At 45.5% G+C, this 17,957-nt stretch overlaps 1 protein-coding gene across 1 annotated transcript in view; it reads right to left on the reverse strand.

Annotated features, from left to right (window-relative positions):
• The window catches only part of BRINP1 (BMP/retinoic acid inducible neural specific 1), a 97,518-nt gene that overhangs the window by 66,167 nt on the left and 13,394 nt on the right, over positions 1-17,957 (reverse strand). Inside the window, exon 2 of the mRNA XM_059486338.1 lies at positions 426-693. Within this exon, the coding sequence (XP_059342321.1) occupies positions 426-643 (218 nt within the window). The 5' untranslated portion in view covers positions 644-693. The remainder of the gene's footprint in view (positions 1-425; positions 694-17,957) is intronic.

Raw genomic sequence — 17,957 nt, forward strand, 5'->3', positions numbered from 1 at the left:
GATGTGTTTAAAAAAAGACTGGACATGGCACTGGGTGCTATAGTTGAGGTGTTACGGCACAGGATGGACTCGATGATCTTAGAGGTCCCTTCCAACCTCATTATTCTGTGATTCTGTAATTACCTTATTATACTATATTATTCTATTCTGTATTACACTACATCGAAACTGAATCTGCACAAGCACCCAACTCAATTCCAACTGCCCAGAATCTCATGACTGTCTGCTGACCCACAGCCTGCACACACATTTGGCCCTGACAGGCCAAGGAAACAAAACACCATCACCTTGGGTAAACAATCTCCACGTTGCATTCTGCTTTGGCACAACACAGGAGCAGCCAATGACACAAGAATCGTTTTGATCATTCTTTTCCCTGCTTCTCTCAGGTCCAGAGCATGTGAATCCCACAGAAGGCGACATACCTGTATATTTTATATCTGGTTGTAAATCCTTGACGATGTCTTTCCACAAAGGATAAGTAGCTCCGTGAGTGGTGGAAAGGCCCCCTGTCTGAAATAAGCCAATCAAACTCCTTGGAGACATGTTGGTTGGTAGCAGCTGGGTCCTGGTGGGAGGGCTGTATGAGTATATGGTCCCATATAAACAGGAGGTAGAGGAACTCAACAAGCCTCCAGTTCATGCTTTTCTGTCTGCCTTTTTCCTCTCATTCTTGCTCCATTCTGTGGAGTCCTGTTGGAAGAGAGAGGGGATAGGAGGAAGGAGAGAGAGAAAGAGAAATGGAGGGGAGGAGAGGGAGGAGGGAGAGAGAGAGAGAGATTAAAAATGCTCGGATCCTTTGACAAGTTTCTCTCAGGGTGAAAACAGACGTGAAAAACCAAGTACTAAAAGACTTCAGTTTGCCTGTGTTACACCTTAGAGTATTTGGCAGTGTTTTATTCATGTATTTAAGTGGTGCCTTTAACCTCCTGAGCATATACCACCTTTGAAATAACCAGGTCCTGACCTGAGACATCCTCACCCCAGCTCCTCCATCATTTCCCTCGTGAAGTTCTCCACAGTGCAGCAAAGGCGAGTGAAGGCCAAGCACTGGAGGTGGCTGCACCCTAGGCTACAATTACCCCTTTATTGTCCCTTTAATGCTGTGCCAGAGAAACGTGTCTCCTGCTTTCATGTCTCTCTGATGATCTCTAATCCATACTCTGTGCAACCTGAGCAATCTATAAAGACCCAGCTCTTACTTTCAAGTGCTGCCAAAAAAAGAAATAAAACAAAATAATTACCCAGGTCTGGCGACGGCACACACGGACACACAGACACACACAGACACACACAACTGTGAAATCCTGCCAAACTCTGACAGATAAAAATGTCCTCACCCTGCTTTCCTGCTGGGGAGGTGTGCGTGGTGCAGGGGATGGGGTCTGTTGGTGTTTCAGTTATGAAGGGACCTTGAGGCGCTCCTCAAGATCAAGGGCTCTGCAGGGTGACAGGCTGAGCACGCACATTGAGCCTGGGAGATCCTTCCCAGGCTATTGTGGGAGAGCAGCAAAGCAAGGCTGAGTGTCGCAGACATCTTTTAGGAAAGATCCTTACCTTAGAATTTTTCCTCCTGAGAAGCTGGGAGGCCTCAGGAACAAAATGTAAACAATGGTTATCTGCTGCTGTGGAATGCAACAGGTGCATCTGTGATTGGTCTCATGTGGTTGTTTCTAATTAATGGCCAATCACAGTCAGCTGGCTCAGACAGAGATCCGAGCCACAAGCCTTTGTTATCATTCTTTGCTATTCTATTCTTAGCCAGCCTCCTGATGAAATCCTTTCTTCTTTTAGTATAGTTTTAATGTAATATATATCATAAAATAATAAATCAAGCCTTCTGAAACATGGAGTCAGATCCTCCTCTCTTCCCTCATCCTCAGACCCCTGTGAACACAGTCACAGCTGGGGACAGCCCCGTGTGAGCCAGGCATGTGACAAGGCATATGATGAGTGGGAAGGCAATCCGGGGGCAAGGTGCCCTGCTAAAGGTTACACAGCAAGCCTTGGGTACAGCTGGAAGAGAGCCCTGCTCTCCTGACTCCCATTGCCAGCATCTCAGCCCTTGGCTCATCCTCAGCCCAGCCAGGCTGCTGGCACCCTGGCACTGCTGGCACCGTGCCCCAGATGACAGGTGTCACCTGTGACCGTGTTCACAGGGGTTTGAGGATGAGGGAAGAGATAAGGATCTCACTCTATGTTTACAAGGCTGATTTATTATTTTATGATATATATTATATTAAAACTATACTAAAAGAATAGAAGAAAGGATTTCATCAGAAGGCTAGCTAAGAATAGAAAAGGAAAGAATGATAACAAAGGTTTGTGGCTTGGACACTCTGTCTGAGCCAGCTGACTGTGATTGGCCATTAATGATAAACAACCAACATGGGCCAATCCCAGATGCACCTGTTGCATTCCACAGCAGCAGACAATCATTGTTTGCATTTTGTTCCTGAGGCTTCTTAGCTTCTCAGGAGGAAAAAATCCTAAGGAAGGGATTTTTCATAAAAGATGTCTGTGACAGTCACCTCCCACCCAGGATGGTCCCCTCCTGCTCCCACAGCAGCAGCTCAGCCTGTTGGGCTGTGCTCCTCGCCCCTGGGATCTGCTTGGAAAAGTCCTCTCCACGCTCACAGCTGGTTCCTGCTCCTGCCTTCTGGGTTTTGTGGAGGGAGTGCCAGCACTGTGAGCTGGCAGTGATCTTAAAGCTGCCTCCCAAATCTGGGAGCACAAATTGTGCTCAGGACAGGTGATACCCACCTGTTTCTGTAAAACACAGTGCAGAGAGACTGCAGATACTTTTTAAAGCAGGAGAAATGAGGCTACTCAGAGCTTTGTCACAGTGAGACTTCACATCAGGTTTCTTTGTGCATCTTCAGAAAACTTTCTGGTTTTGAGCCTGAGTCCTCTAAAAGTTCGTAACTCCCATAAAGAAAAGATTTTTCTGAGAGTGTAGGAGAGATGTGCTAGAGGTGCCAGCTGCACTCCCAGCACTGTGTGTGAGCCTTGGCTGCTGGGAGCAGCAGAGCACAGAGCAGAGGTGTTCGTGACCAGCATGGCCATCCCTCTGCTCCAGGAGCTTCCCCTGGAGCATTGCAGGGCTGCATGCCTTGGCAATGAGTGTGTGAGCTGCTGTGCAGGTGGGCTGGAGCCCTGGGTGTGCTGGGCAGCTCAGGAGCCCTCTGTGTGTGTGTGCCAGGGAGTGGGAGCCTGCACGTGGGCACAGCATGTGCTCGAGGAGCTGCAGCACAGAACTGAGATGTGTAAGTCATAAAGATGACACTCAGCTGTGGCATTACAAGAAGAAATGGGGGGGAGAAAAAGTATGAGAAAGTCAGCCAATGTTTGATTTTTCTGTTGGTCCTTTCTAATTGCAGATGGAATATTACTGTTATTAAACCTGGTGGTACCTGCAGTTCCTGTTGTTCCTTTTCTGGAGATATGTTTTTAACATCAGCCTTCACCACTGAGTCCTATTTCAGCCCTGAACAGGGAGGTTCTCAGTGCTTAGCCCCTCACATCACACACAGAATGGTTCTACTTTTCCTTACAAACCAGGGAAGTTTCTAGCCTTACCCTGAGGGCAACACAGCACAGAACACCCCTGCTTCCACTCACTCCTGAGCCCAAGGTGGTTTCTGGGGAATGCTCCCAACTACATCCCCACCTTCAGCACCTCCAAATTCCAGTTCAGAAGTGGATTTCTACTGCTTCTCCACCCAGGCTCCTTCCCTGCCAGGCTGTTCTTGTCCCATCAGCTCAAACTCAGCGTGTTTGCCATGAGCTGGTTGTGCAGACAACAATCAGCTGCTCTGTACATGCTGTCCCAGCTTCCTTGGTTGTCTGCTCATTAAACTCACCCAAAGCTATTTCCCTCATCTGCCAGCCTGGATCAGTTTTCCCTTAAATATTTCACTGTCTATTGGATTTCTGTTGCAGAGAGAGGAAGGGAGCTCTTATGTACCCAAGTGGGGGAAAGCCTCCCTCCAGTTTCCAGCACAGTGCAAGTGAGAACTGAAAAATGAGAAGAGCCAAACAAAAATGGGCCTCAGAGAAATCCCAGTGTGTCCTCCTGCATGTGAATATCATACACTGGGGAAATATCAGCTTGTGAAAGAGAGGAGATGGCCCCTAACTCACCACACACCAGTCTTCATCCTTTCTTCCTTTCCTTTGGGGCACAGCTGGAGTCAGGATGATTGAGGCTGTGATGCTCTCATCCAGGAGGTAAGATATGGGCAGAACATCCTTGAGACCACTGGAGAAATGATCACATCTCCAGCCTGGAAGCTGCCTGGATGAGTTCTGAGGTCAGGGAGTGGTGCCCGAGGCAATGGAGGATGGTGGAGCACAACTGGGTCCAGACTACTATCACACCATCAACTTTAATTTTTTAGTAGTATCTTTTTCCCCCCTGTAGCTGCTGTAGAGATGTTGTTTCACATTAAAGATTAATCCATTCCACAGGGCTGGTCCCCATGGAAGCTATAAAGCTTACTAAAGTGGGACTGTCTTGTGTCTGAGAAAATATTGTGAGGTGCACTCAATCCACCTCCTAACAAGCTTGAATCCGAAATTAATTTTTCAGGTGTCTTTATGGGACTCCACTGATGTGAAATGTGTTCTGTGGTTTGGCAAAAGGAACCAGGTAAGAAGCAGGGTGGGAGACCCCAGGCTAACTAACAGCTAAATCTGGCACAGAAACAACCTGTGGACTAAAGAGTGGGCTTGGGGGAGCCAGACACTGGGTTTTGAGCCAAGAATCCAGTGTTTTGCTCTACTCTGCCCCAAACTCCCCCTATGACCTTGAGCAGTGCCCTTACATGTGGAGTCTTGGCCTCACTTTCCAACTGTCAGCATGGAGTCACAATGGGGTTTGTGTGACTCTTTAGACCAAGAACTTGTTAGAGAGGCCAGAACTGGGCTGTAGCACCTCCCAAAACACAAACCTGCTGTTTGCTTTGTGTCTTTCCCAAGGTGTTTCTGCCCCACAGTGAATGCCAACCATTTCAGCAAAGGGCAGCAGTTAACAACACCCAGCTCTGCAGCAGATCCCCACAAGAAAGAGAGAAGCACAGCACAGCAGGGAGGGAGCTGGGGTCCTCCTGGCTCGTGTCAACAAACACCATCATGCAATCATCACATCTGTTAATAAACATGATCCGTGGGTGAGCCAGGACACGGCTCCAGTTCACAGCAAACAAGCAGTGGGAGAAGGAAATGTTGGATGTGCTGACTCTGAGTCACGGTACCGTCATTTTCCAGCTCCATCCAGCATGGAAGCTCATCCCCCAGTGCACGTGGAGATCCCTCCTAAAGCCCCTTGGAGTTTGTTAGGTGGCTTAGGATGCCCTTTTCTTAATACCAATTCAGCCTGGAACATTAAATGTTCTTTATCTTATGAGTCTACAGGATTCTTGGAGGAAATATAGGCAAGTATTTTCTGTAAAGTGCAAGTTGTATTTGAATGTACACTTAATTTCTTTGTGATTGATATCTGTGTGTTAATTATATTCTATTTTCAGCAATACCTTCGCTGTCACAAGGCAGTGCCTTTTATCCAAGGAGTTCAAATTGAATTAGAGACATTAATTAAAGCTCTCAGCACTCTAGTAAGGCAGGCAAGCGCTGTTACTCCCATTGTTTCTTGAAATAAGAAGAATAGAGCTGGATGTCTACTTAGCCACTTAAAAGGTAATTTTTATACAGTGGGAGAGCTCAGAGTGATAGATTTTGCACAAAATTATACTGCAAGGTCTGTTTCATCCAAGGGAGGCTGTGCAGCCCCAGATCCCTGCTATAAACAGGCAGACAGGATGCAGGTGCTCTGACTCTCCATTGCTTGCTGTGAGCACTCCTCTGCCTCCTGGGATTTTCTACCTTTCCCCTAACCCCTGTACCTTTCATTTATCTCTTCTATTAAATCCAAATTGATCTCACACACATCCCTTCTGTTTTCCCATGCTCGTTGTTGTGAACTATTTCCATCAGAAATGCAGACTCAGGAAAGAGAAATTACTGAACACATTATTTGCAGTACAGGAATAAGTCCCCTATCTCTTTAAGCTTCATGCACCAATAATTCTTCCTCGTGTCCCACATTTGCTTGTTGGCAGGTTGAGAGAGGTTTCTGCCTGCTGCCATTTACCAGAGGGAAGAGGCTAACAATTGCTATTTGTATCTGAAACAGTTCTGCTCTTCAGCAACTTCACACACGGCTTTAGGATGCTGATAAATTAGTAAGAGACTGAAGTGTCAGGGGAGAGATGAAACAGCTTATGTTAGTTTAGAGCTCAACCCTGGAAAGTGACGAATGTCTGACCTCATTTCAGAGAACAGATTAAGTGTACCCTTAATTTTAAGTACAGGATGTGCTACTCTAGCTTGTATTCAGCCATGCCTGCTTTGAGTTGGTGCACTCAGACTCATGGACAGCCAATTGCTGCCCCACACCTTTAGGATTTAACTTGTGGAGCAGCAACATTTCTGTCCTGTCCCCTAACTGAGAGATGGCCCATGAAAATATCGGAAAGACAACATCTTGTTCTTTGGAAACCCTTCCCAGCAACCCAAGCAAGCTGGGGACACCTTTCCTCTGTCAGGGCCAGAGGAACTCAGGCGATGTGGATGGAAAGGGAAGCCAGTCTGTCAGAGTTTAACTCATATGAACTGCTGAGGATAAACCTGAGCTCTGGAAAAACAGAATTTGGGCACTTGTGACCTAGTTGTCTCTATAGCTCAGGCTGCAGACACTGATACCTGCCTGAGTCAGGGCTGGAGCTGCAACTCAGCACTGGCTCTGACTCTCTGGGTGACTGTGGCATACAACACGGTAAAATCCCAAATGGTTGTAAAGCTGTTTTTTCAGGGAAGTGGGATTTCACAATTTCAGTCAGTGATTGGCTAATCCAACCCCAAATCTCAGTAATTCTGCTCTGATCAGTGTCTAAATTTACATTATTCTTTCACCACTCCAGTTTTAAATATGCATGAGTGGTTAGACCTGCGGGATATTCATCAGCCGAAATATTTTTGGGTGAGGAAAGGCAAGGAGAGAAGATGAGAAATATCTCTCCAAAAATTCCAACAGAGTCCACAAATTCACTTCACTTTCACCAAATTGCTCATGCTGAAAAAATAATGATTGGGAGATGTCAGTGTTTGGGTTGTGAGAGCTCCAAGGAGGTTTCCAAATCTCAGTTTGAAACTACTGGAGCTTTTTCTCCTTTTGATTTGTCTTTCCACGCCCTTCAGATGGAACAGTGATAAAAATATCACTTTTTACCCCAAATGACTTGTAGGAGAAAATATTTTTCTTCTTTTCAGTTTACCAACACTTTGCTCACAATTTGTCAGAATATTCTGTGAACCAAAACCACCCCACAAACCCTCTTTTATTAACGCAGTTCAGCCAGCAGCCTAAAGGGAGCAGGTTTTGCGCAGAAACTCCAATTACTCCTTGCCTGTAAGGAGGCAAGAATTGCAATGTAACAGCTCTGTACCTGCTCTTAGCTTGTTTGTCCCCACATTTCAGCTAATTATAAACTCCTGGTGTGATGATGAGGAGAATGAGAGGCGGCTTCAAACCAAGCAAGAGTAGCAGGTGACTCCACCAAGCCACAAAATCAGGTGGTGCTGGACAGAGCTAGTCCAACCCCAAAAATCCTGATCATAAATCTGCTGTCCAACGTACCAAAGTCATTGTTCTGAATTCCAGGCTCCACAGGCACTTGGGTCAGGGCTCTGTGAGGAAAGGAGATCTGTCACAGACATCTATGAAAAATCCCTTCCTTAGGATTTTTCCTCCTGGGAAGCTGGGAGGCCTCAGGAACAAAATGTAAACAATGATTATCTGCTGCTGTGGAATGCAACAGGTGCATCTGGGATTGGCCCATGTTGGTTTGTTTGTAATTAAAGGCCAATCACAGTCAGCTGGCTCGGACAGAGAGTCGGAGCGACAAGCCTTTTGTTATCATTCTTTGCTATTCTATTCTTAGCCAGCCTTCTGATGGAATCCTTTCTTCTATTCTTTTACTACAGTTTCAATGCAATACATATCATAAAATAATAAATCAAGCCTTCTGAAACATGGAGTGAGATCCTCGTCTCTTCCCTCATCCTCAGACCCCTGTGAACACGGTCACAGAGATCCTTCTCACAGTGCTCCTTAGGTTGGGAAAAGAATTAAAATGAACTTCTGCTCATGCACACATGTACATGGGACAGGTTTATGGTGCAGTGTCACAAGGTTGTGAAGATGGTGAAGGGTCTAGAGGAGAAGCCATAGGAGGAGCTGCTGAGGTTTCTCCAGACTGGAAAAGAGGAGACTCAGGAGAAGTTGTGGCATTCATGTTCCACACAAGGGGAGGTGGAAGGGGGGACACTGATCTCTCTGTGACCAGTGATGGGATTGGAGGGACCAGCTGGAGCTGTTCCAGGGCAGCTCAGGTTGGAGATCAGGGAAGAGTTCTTCCCCCAGAGGATGCTGGTTTATGGTAAACTGTCACAGGGCTGTGAAGATGGTGAAGGGTCTAGAGGAGAAGCCATAGGAGGAGCTGCTGAGGTTTGTCCACACTGGAGAAGAGGGGACTCAGGAGAAGTCATGGCATTCAGGTTCCTCGCAAGGGGAGGTGGAAGGGGAGGCATGGATCTCTTCCCTCTTTGACCAGTGATGGGATTGGAGGGAACAGCTGGATCTGGGCCAGGGCAGCTCAGACTGGAGCTCAGGGAAAGGCTGCCCAGGGAATGGGGATGGTCCTGAGGCTGCCAGAGCTCCTGGAGCCTTTGGACAGCACTGCCAGGGATGCCCAGGGTGGGGTTGTTGGGGTGTTTGGACAGGAGCTGCACTGGACGATCCTGATGGGTCCCTTCCCACTCATAACTCCGCGAGTCCGAAGCCAATCCTGCTGAATCCAAGTCTGGAACAGTGGGTGCTGCACAGACAGCAACCAGCAAGGCGGTGCACGCCCCAAAAAGCTCAGAATCCATTTAGGAGAGCAAGGAGAGCAGATGGCCGGGGACAGATGGGGGAAGGCAAGGGAACAGTGAGCTAATCCCGCTCAGCGGGCTGCGGAGCAGCGGTGTCAGCACACCAGCAGCCCAACTGTTGGCAAGAGTTTGATAGCTATTGTCACAAATGAGAGTTAAAAATAGGGAGACTGGATAATGAGCTCGCTTTTGTAGATGTTTGTGAGGAACTCCTCTCATTTGTGAAGTGGCAGAGACAGAATGAATATAGATGATAATAATAATAATGATAAATTGCACTTTTCTGAGCTGCTTATTAAAAAAAAAAAATATGGCAGGGTGTTGAGCAGTGATTTCTATTAAGCACTGCCCTGAACTTGAAATTATTCCTACTATTATTAAAGTATTGTCCTAGTTAGTCCACTTCCCCATAATTTCTTTTTAAGTTACACAAAAAATGCAGCTCTATCTCCTGTCTTCCTCAGTATTTATACACCTCATATCAAAGTCCAGTAATCTTACAAGCATTAATAGATTTTTATCCTTGCAGCAGCTTTAGGAGATGGGGAAATGCTGCTTTTTTCCATTCAGCAGGATGGGAATTGAGACATGGGGTAGATTAATGGCTTGTCCCAGATCATTTTATAACTGCTTGAGGAATTCAACCCAAATCTCTTACGTCTCCTTGCAGTACCCTTCCCACGCACCTTCATGCTACTATTCCAGAATTAGCTGGGACTTGCCACAGAGCTGCTTAGAATTATTTTGGATTGCTCATTTCATGTCAGGAAAATGCCAATTCATAAGAGGCAAAACACTTTGTAGAAATTTGTTGATTTAAGGGGGGGAAAAAAAAAGGCGTTTTGATAAAGTCAGCTTTTCTTTGGAACAGACTGTGTTGAGTGTTCCATTTGGAAGGGATTGGTTCAAGATTGTGTTTTGTTTTTCATTACATGTTGAGTAACATACATTGAAAATCAAAATCAAGTGTTTTCTTAAGCTGTGTGTTTTGACTGAGCTGAAATAGATTTTGTAATTTATGCACAAGAGGAAATATCCAAATTCATTTAATACTTTTCTCACAATTTGGAAAAAGAAACACCTGCAAACCAGACACAATAAACTGAGCAAAAATCATACTATTCCCTGCAATTTTTACTGGAAATTCAGGAAAGAGTAATCTGAATCCTCAGTTTAATGAGGCCTGTGCCAGCATCCAGAAATCCTGGTTTTTGCTTTCAGAACTCTCCATCCTGGTGCCAGTCTTTCTAACATATTCCATTTCAAAAATTGGGACCTGTAAGCTGAGAGGCTGAAGGAAAAAAAGTTGGTGCCAAAACTCCTCTGGAGAGCAATAATGTAATTTTCAATCCAAGAAAATGAACTCATGTATCACACCTGAGAGTCTGTGCAATATTTCTGTTCCAAAGTTCATTCCTGGGAAGAGACTTTGTCACCTCAGCTCACATGGAGTGATCCCACTCCACAGGGCTTGGGAAATGCAAACTACCGCTGCTTCTTCCAGTAAAAGAAACTGAGATTACCTAATCCTTGTAAATGGTTTATCTTTACATTTGTCTTGTCTCTCTTAAAAGGAGCTTAGCCTTTGGCTGGGTTGTTGTGTTCTAAGAGTGGAGGAGCAGAAGGGGTCAAAATCCACACTAAAATCCATTCCTTCTCCTGCTGCTTGGATAATGCCAGCCTGCCTGCCAGGATGAACGGCACCACTGGAGCTTCCTCTGGGCACCACATTTCACCACCACTCAGCTGGATGGAGCCAAGAGAAGCAGGGGCTGATGAAGAGGGGAGAGAAAAGGGACTCTGAGCTGTCGCTCGCAAATTCCAGCCTTGGGCAGCTCCACCTTCCTTATCCCCACCCCTGAGTGGAAGAGGAATTTGCCATAAAACTCTGTGTGCATTTAACCCCTGCCAGGGCACTCTGGAAGCAGGGTGGCACCTCCCAAGGGTGGCATGGCTCGGGCTGCTGTGGGGGAACAGAGCTGCAGGCAGGGCCAGGGGGAGCACAGCTGGTCCCTGATGGGGGCTCTGTGTCCCTGCAACTCCCAGGGGGATCACTTAGAGGTGATTTCCACAAATCACTGGTCGAGGTGTGCAGGGCACTGCTCTGAGGCTGGAAACACGCAGGGTCAGTCCCTTCTGCAGCCCAGCCACCTCATAGAGGAGAAATTAGATGCACTGCACATCAATTCAGGCTAGAAAAGTGAGCTAGAATGAGTGTTAGCCCCAAATAACAGCATTTCATGGGCAGCTTCTGCAGCAAAAGTCAGAAATCTGGAGCTCAAGCTCTGCCATTACAGGTTCTTCTATTGAAGAACTTCTACTCAAAGTCTATTGAAGTCAATGAGCCTTGGGTTGGATTCTCATTGCAAAAAGATAATCAAATACCATATTAACTCTTAATTTGGAACAGCGTATTAAATTAGAAACTCACATTAACCTGGAACTGCATTTATATAATGAGAAGATTTAAAAGCTGTGTATCACGAAGGTGGGAGAACTCCTACCCAAAGCTGTTCTCAGCAGCCCTGAATCCCAGAGCCAATCTAGCTGCAGCACTGCATTTCCACCTATTCCCCAAGCCCTGAGCCTGGGATTTCCACTGGGACAGAAGGCTGTGTGGAAAATAAAGCCATCTCCTCCTTACCAGTATTAATCTGTCAAGCACAGAAGGCTGGTACCAGCCAGGCTCCAACCAAAGCCAAGAACTAGAAAATCCCAGAGGATCTTGAGGATCTGCACCGGCATCACAAACACCCTCTCCCATCAGTGCACCAGCTCTGCAACACAGATATGCTAAAAAAATTTAAAACTGGAGGAATTCAGTCTTTTCTGGGGTTAAAGTTCAACGCCATCCAGGCCTGAGCATCTCCAACATTGCAGCCCTTTGTTACCCACACTTGAGGCCACCTCTAGCTGTGAGCTTTATTTATTTCCATCTCTGAGACTGTTCTGCTCTGTGCTTAATCCATCTCCTGACCACCTGGAGCGTTTGAGAGTCTTGGCTGTGATGCTTGTCTGTTTGGATAGACTCTAAGCAGAGCTGGTCAAAAAATTTTGACAGAACAGTTTTTCGCAGGAAAACGCAGCTCCCTCAAAATCGAAATATTGCATGGGAATGTCAATTTTGACAAACTTTTTTCGCGTTTAAAGTGTCAAAACAAATCAGTTTGATTTTCTCTCTTCATTTCAGTCATGTTGAAATGTTTAATTTTGAGGAAATAAACACATTATTTTTGTATTGTTTCAATTAATTTGTTTTGACATTTCTACACATTTTGTATTGTATTGGTATATGTTTAGAATACATTATACAATGCATAAAGCTGTTTATTTTATGTACTATCATACAATGCCAAATACTTCCCACAGCATCTTAGTGCTTCAGCACTAGGGAACAGAAGATATCAATGATCTCAAATTATTATTGCTTTTAAATTTTAGGTCATAAGAGCCTTGTGGGATCATGGTTCTCCTTCACACTGAAGTTTATAAAAAGCCACCACATGTCAAAAGGCAAGAATTTCCCAAGGAAATTGTCCATTTTCCAAGCAGCTCTGTCAGCTCAATGACAGCAAAGTACAGCTCCTCTCCCTTCTGCACACCAGAAAACCAACTCCTCTACTTGTTAAAGGAAAAAAAAAATAGAAGAACAAGAAGAAGAAAATGCAGATTTTTCCAGAGTGGAATTTGTATGCAATGTTTTCCTGAGCATCAGGGATTTAAAAGTCTGAATACCATTGACCTCCTGGGACCTCTGTCTTCCAAACCACTTACGTACTTTTAAAAGATGTATTCCACCTCCTTCCTGGAAGTCTACCTGGTTTTTTTTTTGTTTTTTTTTTTTTGTTTTTTTTGCTTATTTGAAACCACATTTCTGTTCCCCTGCACGTAACAGAGGGGAATCACTCCCTGTGAATTTCTGCCATGCAGGTGGTGGGAAAAGTGGGTTGAAGAGAAGGGCAAAGCAAGAGGAAAAAGGGAGGGCGAGGAGCTGAGCCTGAAACAAGGCAACTCCATCCATTCCTTTGATTCCAGTGGGAGTAAAAAGAAGCATCCCCAACTTGTGGAGATTTATTTGCAGTGGAAGAGGGGGTTTTCAGTCTGCTTTTCCTCTGAGTGGGACATGCCCGGTGCGCCAGGCTCTGTGGTTGGAAATCTGAATTCCCCCACGCAGCTGCTGGGAGTGCACCTCTGAATGCAGATCTGCCTGGATGTGTCCTCGTGCTCCAGCTGGCCTGTCACTATGGATTACAGCTCTTGGCTAATAGTGAGCACTGCTGGAGTCTGAGACTTCCATTAAAAGCTGATGTTGCCACCTCCCCGCCCCACAAATGGCTCCATCCCATCCCAGCTGACGTTTCTGCGCCCGGGGCCTCATCTCTGGGGTGGGGAAGGAGCAAAGTGCCTCAATTTGTCTCTGTGTTAGGCAACAATGGAACAAGTCGAAGGCAGGAAAGGAGGTTTGAGGATGATCAATTTTGAAAACTCTGGGTAATTTACTTGAGAGCTGACCTTACCCCTTGTCACCGGCACATCTGTAGTATCGGAGCCCCATCCCTCTGACAGCAAAAGCACAACTGTGTCACAGACATCTTTTATGGAAAATCCTTTCCTTAGGATTTTTCCTCCCGAGAAGCTGAGATGCCTCAGGAACAAAATGTAAACAATGGTTATCTGCTGCTGTGGAATGCAACAGGTGCATCTGTGATTGGTCTCATGTGGTTGTTTCTAATTAATGGCCAATCACAGTCAGATGGCTCGGACAGAGAGTCTGAGACACAAACCTTTATTATCATTCATTCCTTTCTATTCTTAGCTAGCCTTCTGAAGAAAGCTTTTCTTCTATTCTTTTAGTATAGTTTTAATGTAATATATATCATAAAATAATAAATCAGCCTTCTGAAACGTGGAGTCAGGTCCTCATCTCTTCCCCGATCCAAGAACCCCTGTGAACACCATCACACAACTGAGCATGGAGTTACCCCCTGGAAGAGTCCTTGAGGGAAATGCTTCATCAGACCAAGTTACACTGTGGAGTGTCTTTGGAAAGGAGGAATGCTCCTGCAGGGAGATATTGCCCATCCGTGCCAGACTCTGCCAATCACAGCGAGCCCTGCAGCGCCTGAGGGTCCGAGGGCAGCTGACAGATCCAACAGAGCTGGCATGGACACTTGACCTTTCCTCAGTGCCAGGAGGAGATCACTGACCAGGAAGAGCAGCACATGCTCAGCCAGGCTCTACAAAGGCAGGCAGGAAAGCCTGGAAGAGCTGAGAGCTGTTTGTAAAACAAACAGAGCAGTTTCGGCACAGCCTGTGCACTCGGCCGGCGTTGCCATCACTCGTGGGCAGGCCCAGGGGTGACTTCCAGCTTGGCAAGTGCCAGGTGCCATCACAGCTCCTCCTGCTCCAAGGGAGACGTTCAGAATGAATGCCTGCAGGGCTTCCACTGGAATGCTGAGAGATTCACACCTTTGTGGGCTGGGGGAAGGACAGGGCATGCTGAGTGGCACTGCAAAGTTTCCCTGGCATGGTGTCCTGCCAAAGGGGGTGAGCAGTCCCCTCCACCAGCCTGCACACATTCTCCTGCTGGAACTCCTCACCCTGGATGGATCCTGCACGCCCCTGCAGCTTCCCAAAGTGACTTTGAAAGCAATCCAGAGCTAGTGTCACATTTGTGTCTCCGACAGCCTGACTCCCAGAAAGATCCTGTGCAATCAGCTGGCCAAATCCAAATCTGAAAAACACCTCCATGGCTGGTCATGATTAATTAATTCTGCCTTGACATTCCCCAGGGCACCTAGCAGCTAGTCAGAGCTGCCAGAGAAAGAGACACTGCTGTGGGAAAGGATAAATAGTCTTTCCTCAACTACAGACATCAAATTAGATAATAAATAGTTGGCTAGATACATAATTTTGTATGAGTGTTAAATTAAATGCAGAACAGAAATACAGCTGGCTTATCCCTGTGAAATCAAAGGTGTTGGGAAGGAGTTTCCAAAGAAAGAAGAGTATTTAGAGTCTGCTGTGCTCATGAAGACAGCCTGAAGTTATCTATCATGGCTTATGTGACTGTTTACAATGACACACAGCTATTCTTGGACATTTTATTCCTGGTATAATATTCTCAGATCTGAGCAGCTCAAGGAAACTTCCCTCTAATTTATACTTTTGTTTTGTCCCTCCTCCTGTAGACAAGACTGTCACAGACATCTTTTCATGAAAATCTTTACCTCAGGATTTTTTCCTCCTGGGAACCTGTGAGGCTTCAAGAACAAAATGTAAACAATGGTTATCTGCTGCTGCGAAATGCAACAGGTGCATCTGTGATTGGTCTCATGTGGCTGTTTGTAATTAATGGCCAATCACAGTCAGCTGGCTCAGACTCTCTGTCCAAGCCATAAACCTCTGTTATTCATTTCATTCTATTCTTAGCTTAGCCAGCCTTCTGAGGAAACCTTTTCTTCTATTCTTTTAGTATAGTTTTAATGTAATATATATCATAAAATAATAAATCAAGCCTTCTGAAATACGGAGTCAGATCCTTGTCTCTTCCTTCAACACAAGACCCCTGTGAACACTGTCACACAAAACGACATCTTTGTTCCCACAGGAACAGAGTTTGTCCCCACCAGCTGTTGTGGGCTTATCCTGTGCTCCTCAGGGAGCTGCAGCTGCCAGCCCAAAACAGGGGCTCTCCTGTGTCCCCCTTAAACACTTCAGTCCCCTAAACCCACAGGTTCTGCCCAGATTTTCCCTGCAGTGACAAACAGGGGATTCTGCAGGAAGCTTTGGTGACGCTCCAGGCTCAGGTGGGACCTGTGGCACCGAGCAGATGGCTGTGGGACCTCTTCCAGCACAGCCAGCACAGCCAGCACCATGTCACAGCCAGACAGGGAGCACCCCTGACTCACTGGATGTGCACATCCACAGCTGGTGTTCCTTCAGTGCCACAAGCCCCTGTGCACAGACCCAGCCACACAACTCAAGGGCAGGGTGCCCTGGTCTGAGCTCCTGTCACAGCACAGGGCAGGGCTCTGCTGGTTCCCTTACACATCCCCCAGTCCTGGAAGCCTTTGATTTGGCCCCTGCATCCCTGAGGAGACAAGTCCCACCTTGTAGTGGTGTTCACAGGGGTCTGAGGATGAGGGAAGAGACGAGGATCTGACTCCATGTTTCAGAAGGCTGATTTATTATTTTATGATATATATTACATTAAAACTATACTAAAAGAATAGAAGAAAGGATTTCATCAGAAGGCTAGCTAAGAATAGAACAGCAAAGAATGAGAACAAAGGTTTGTGGCTCGGCTCTCTGTCTGAGCCATCTGACTGTGATTGGCCATTAATTAGAAACAACCACATGAGACCAATCCCAGATGCACCTGTTGCATTCCACAGCAGCAGATAATCATTGTTTACATTTTGTTCCTGAGGCCTCTCAGCTTCTCAGGGGGAAAAATCCTAAGGAAAGGATTTTTCATAAAGATGTCTGTGACATCACCTTGCAGACATGTTGATGTTCTCCTCCTGAGACACTCAGTTCAGACTCTGCTCCCATTGCAAGGAGGTTTCTGAGCATGCAGGGGCTTCCTCTGCCTTCCTGCACCTCATCCAGAGCCTGAAATCAGCTCACATCATCCTGATCCTCCTTCTCTGCAGCTTTCCTTCACCCACCTCTCTCCTCCTTTCTCCATCACAGCAGGCACAGCCAAGACATGTTATTAACACTTGCCACTTCATTAGCAATCTTCTCCAGGAGGAGCAGGGGAGAAGAGAGGAAAGCCTGCAAAAATTGGAGAGTCGGGAAAGTTGGATTAAAGGAAGAGTAGCAAAGACTTGAAGGTGTGAATGAGAAAGTGTAGGAGTAGAAGGAGTATGAGACAAATCTAATGGGTGAGAAAGAGATTTATAATTAATCCCCAGACTGGTGAGAAAGCAGGGAATGAAGTCAAGACCATCCTCATCTCTATATGGCTCTGCTCCTGATTTACTTTGACTTCAGACAGATCTTTTTATTTTCTCCTTTTATCTCCCATCGTTCTGGACCCTTTGAGTATCTGCTATTTGAGGTAGGAATTGTCTTTAACTGTGTGAAGCAAAAAGGAAACTGCAATCATAGGCACTAAAGGATGCGAGACATTGTTTTTAGCACATCCTAAAATTAGGCTCAGAAAAGTGCTTGGGGATTGTCTGCCAATGTTTATTAATTCAGATTGAATTCATGAGATAGTTACTGTCAAAAAGTGGGGTGGGAAAAAATTAAAATAATCAAAGTACATGACTGCATTATTTCTTAATGTAAATGCTTCATGATGAGATGTCTATAAAGTGGATCCAGAAGGAAATGTTAACAAAAAAACAAAACCAGCCAAAAGTGAAATAATACGGTTATGAAAAAAAAAAATTATTCATTTATACAAAATTCAAGTTTTAAAATTATTTTCTACTCTCTTTTCCTTTTAGTCTCAAATATAAAATCTTTTTCATTCTTCCCCTGCTACACTAATTATATTTAAATACCTAAAAGTAATTTTTCCCTTCATTTTTTCTTCCAGAGCTAAACTGATGAAAAAAAGAAAAAGAGAAATCATTATTCACCTATTCCTACCAGGAATTCCAATAACTGTCTGTCAGATCTTCATAACAACATGAGGGATCTCAGCAAGGCTGAGTTTCTCTGAGTTCCTTAAGCTGGTGACTTTCAGAGTCCTTTGCTGTCTTCTAGTCTAAACCTGCACTCAACAGAGAACTTAAAATGAAATAATTAGATTTACAGCAAAATAGATGAGCAAAGCTCTGTATCAAAAATGAGTGAAAAGTTCCCAGGAAATAATCCGAGAGCTAATTTACTTTTTCCATTAGAAATTGCCATATGCTGCTGGTTTATTTTAAGACAGTGACACCATCCCTTTTCACCCTCTATTTCTCTGAAATCTTCTTTTTCACTTCTCCTGGCTTTCCTTTTTT

Source organism: Ammospiza nelsoni, chromosome 20 (assembly GCF_027579445.1).
Source record: "Ammospiza nelsoni isolate bAmmNel1 chromosome 20, bAmmNel1.pri, whole genome shotgun sequence".
NCBI classification, from domain to species: Eukaryota; Metazoa; Chordata; class Aves; order Passeriformes; family Passerellidae; genus Ammospiza; species Ammospiza nelsoni.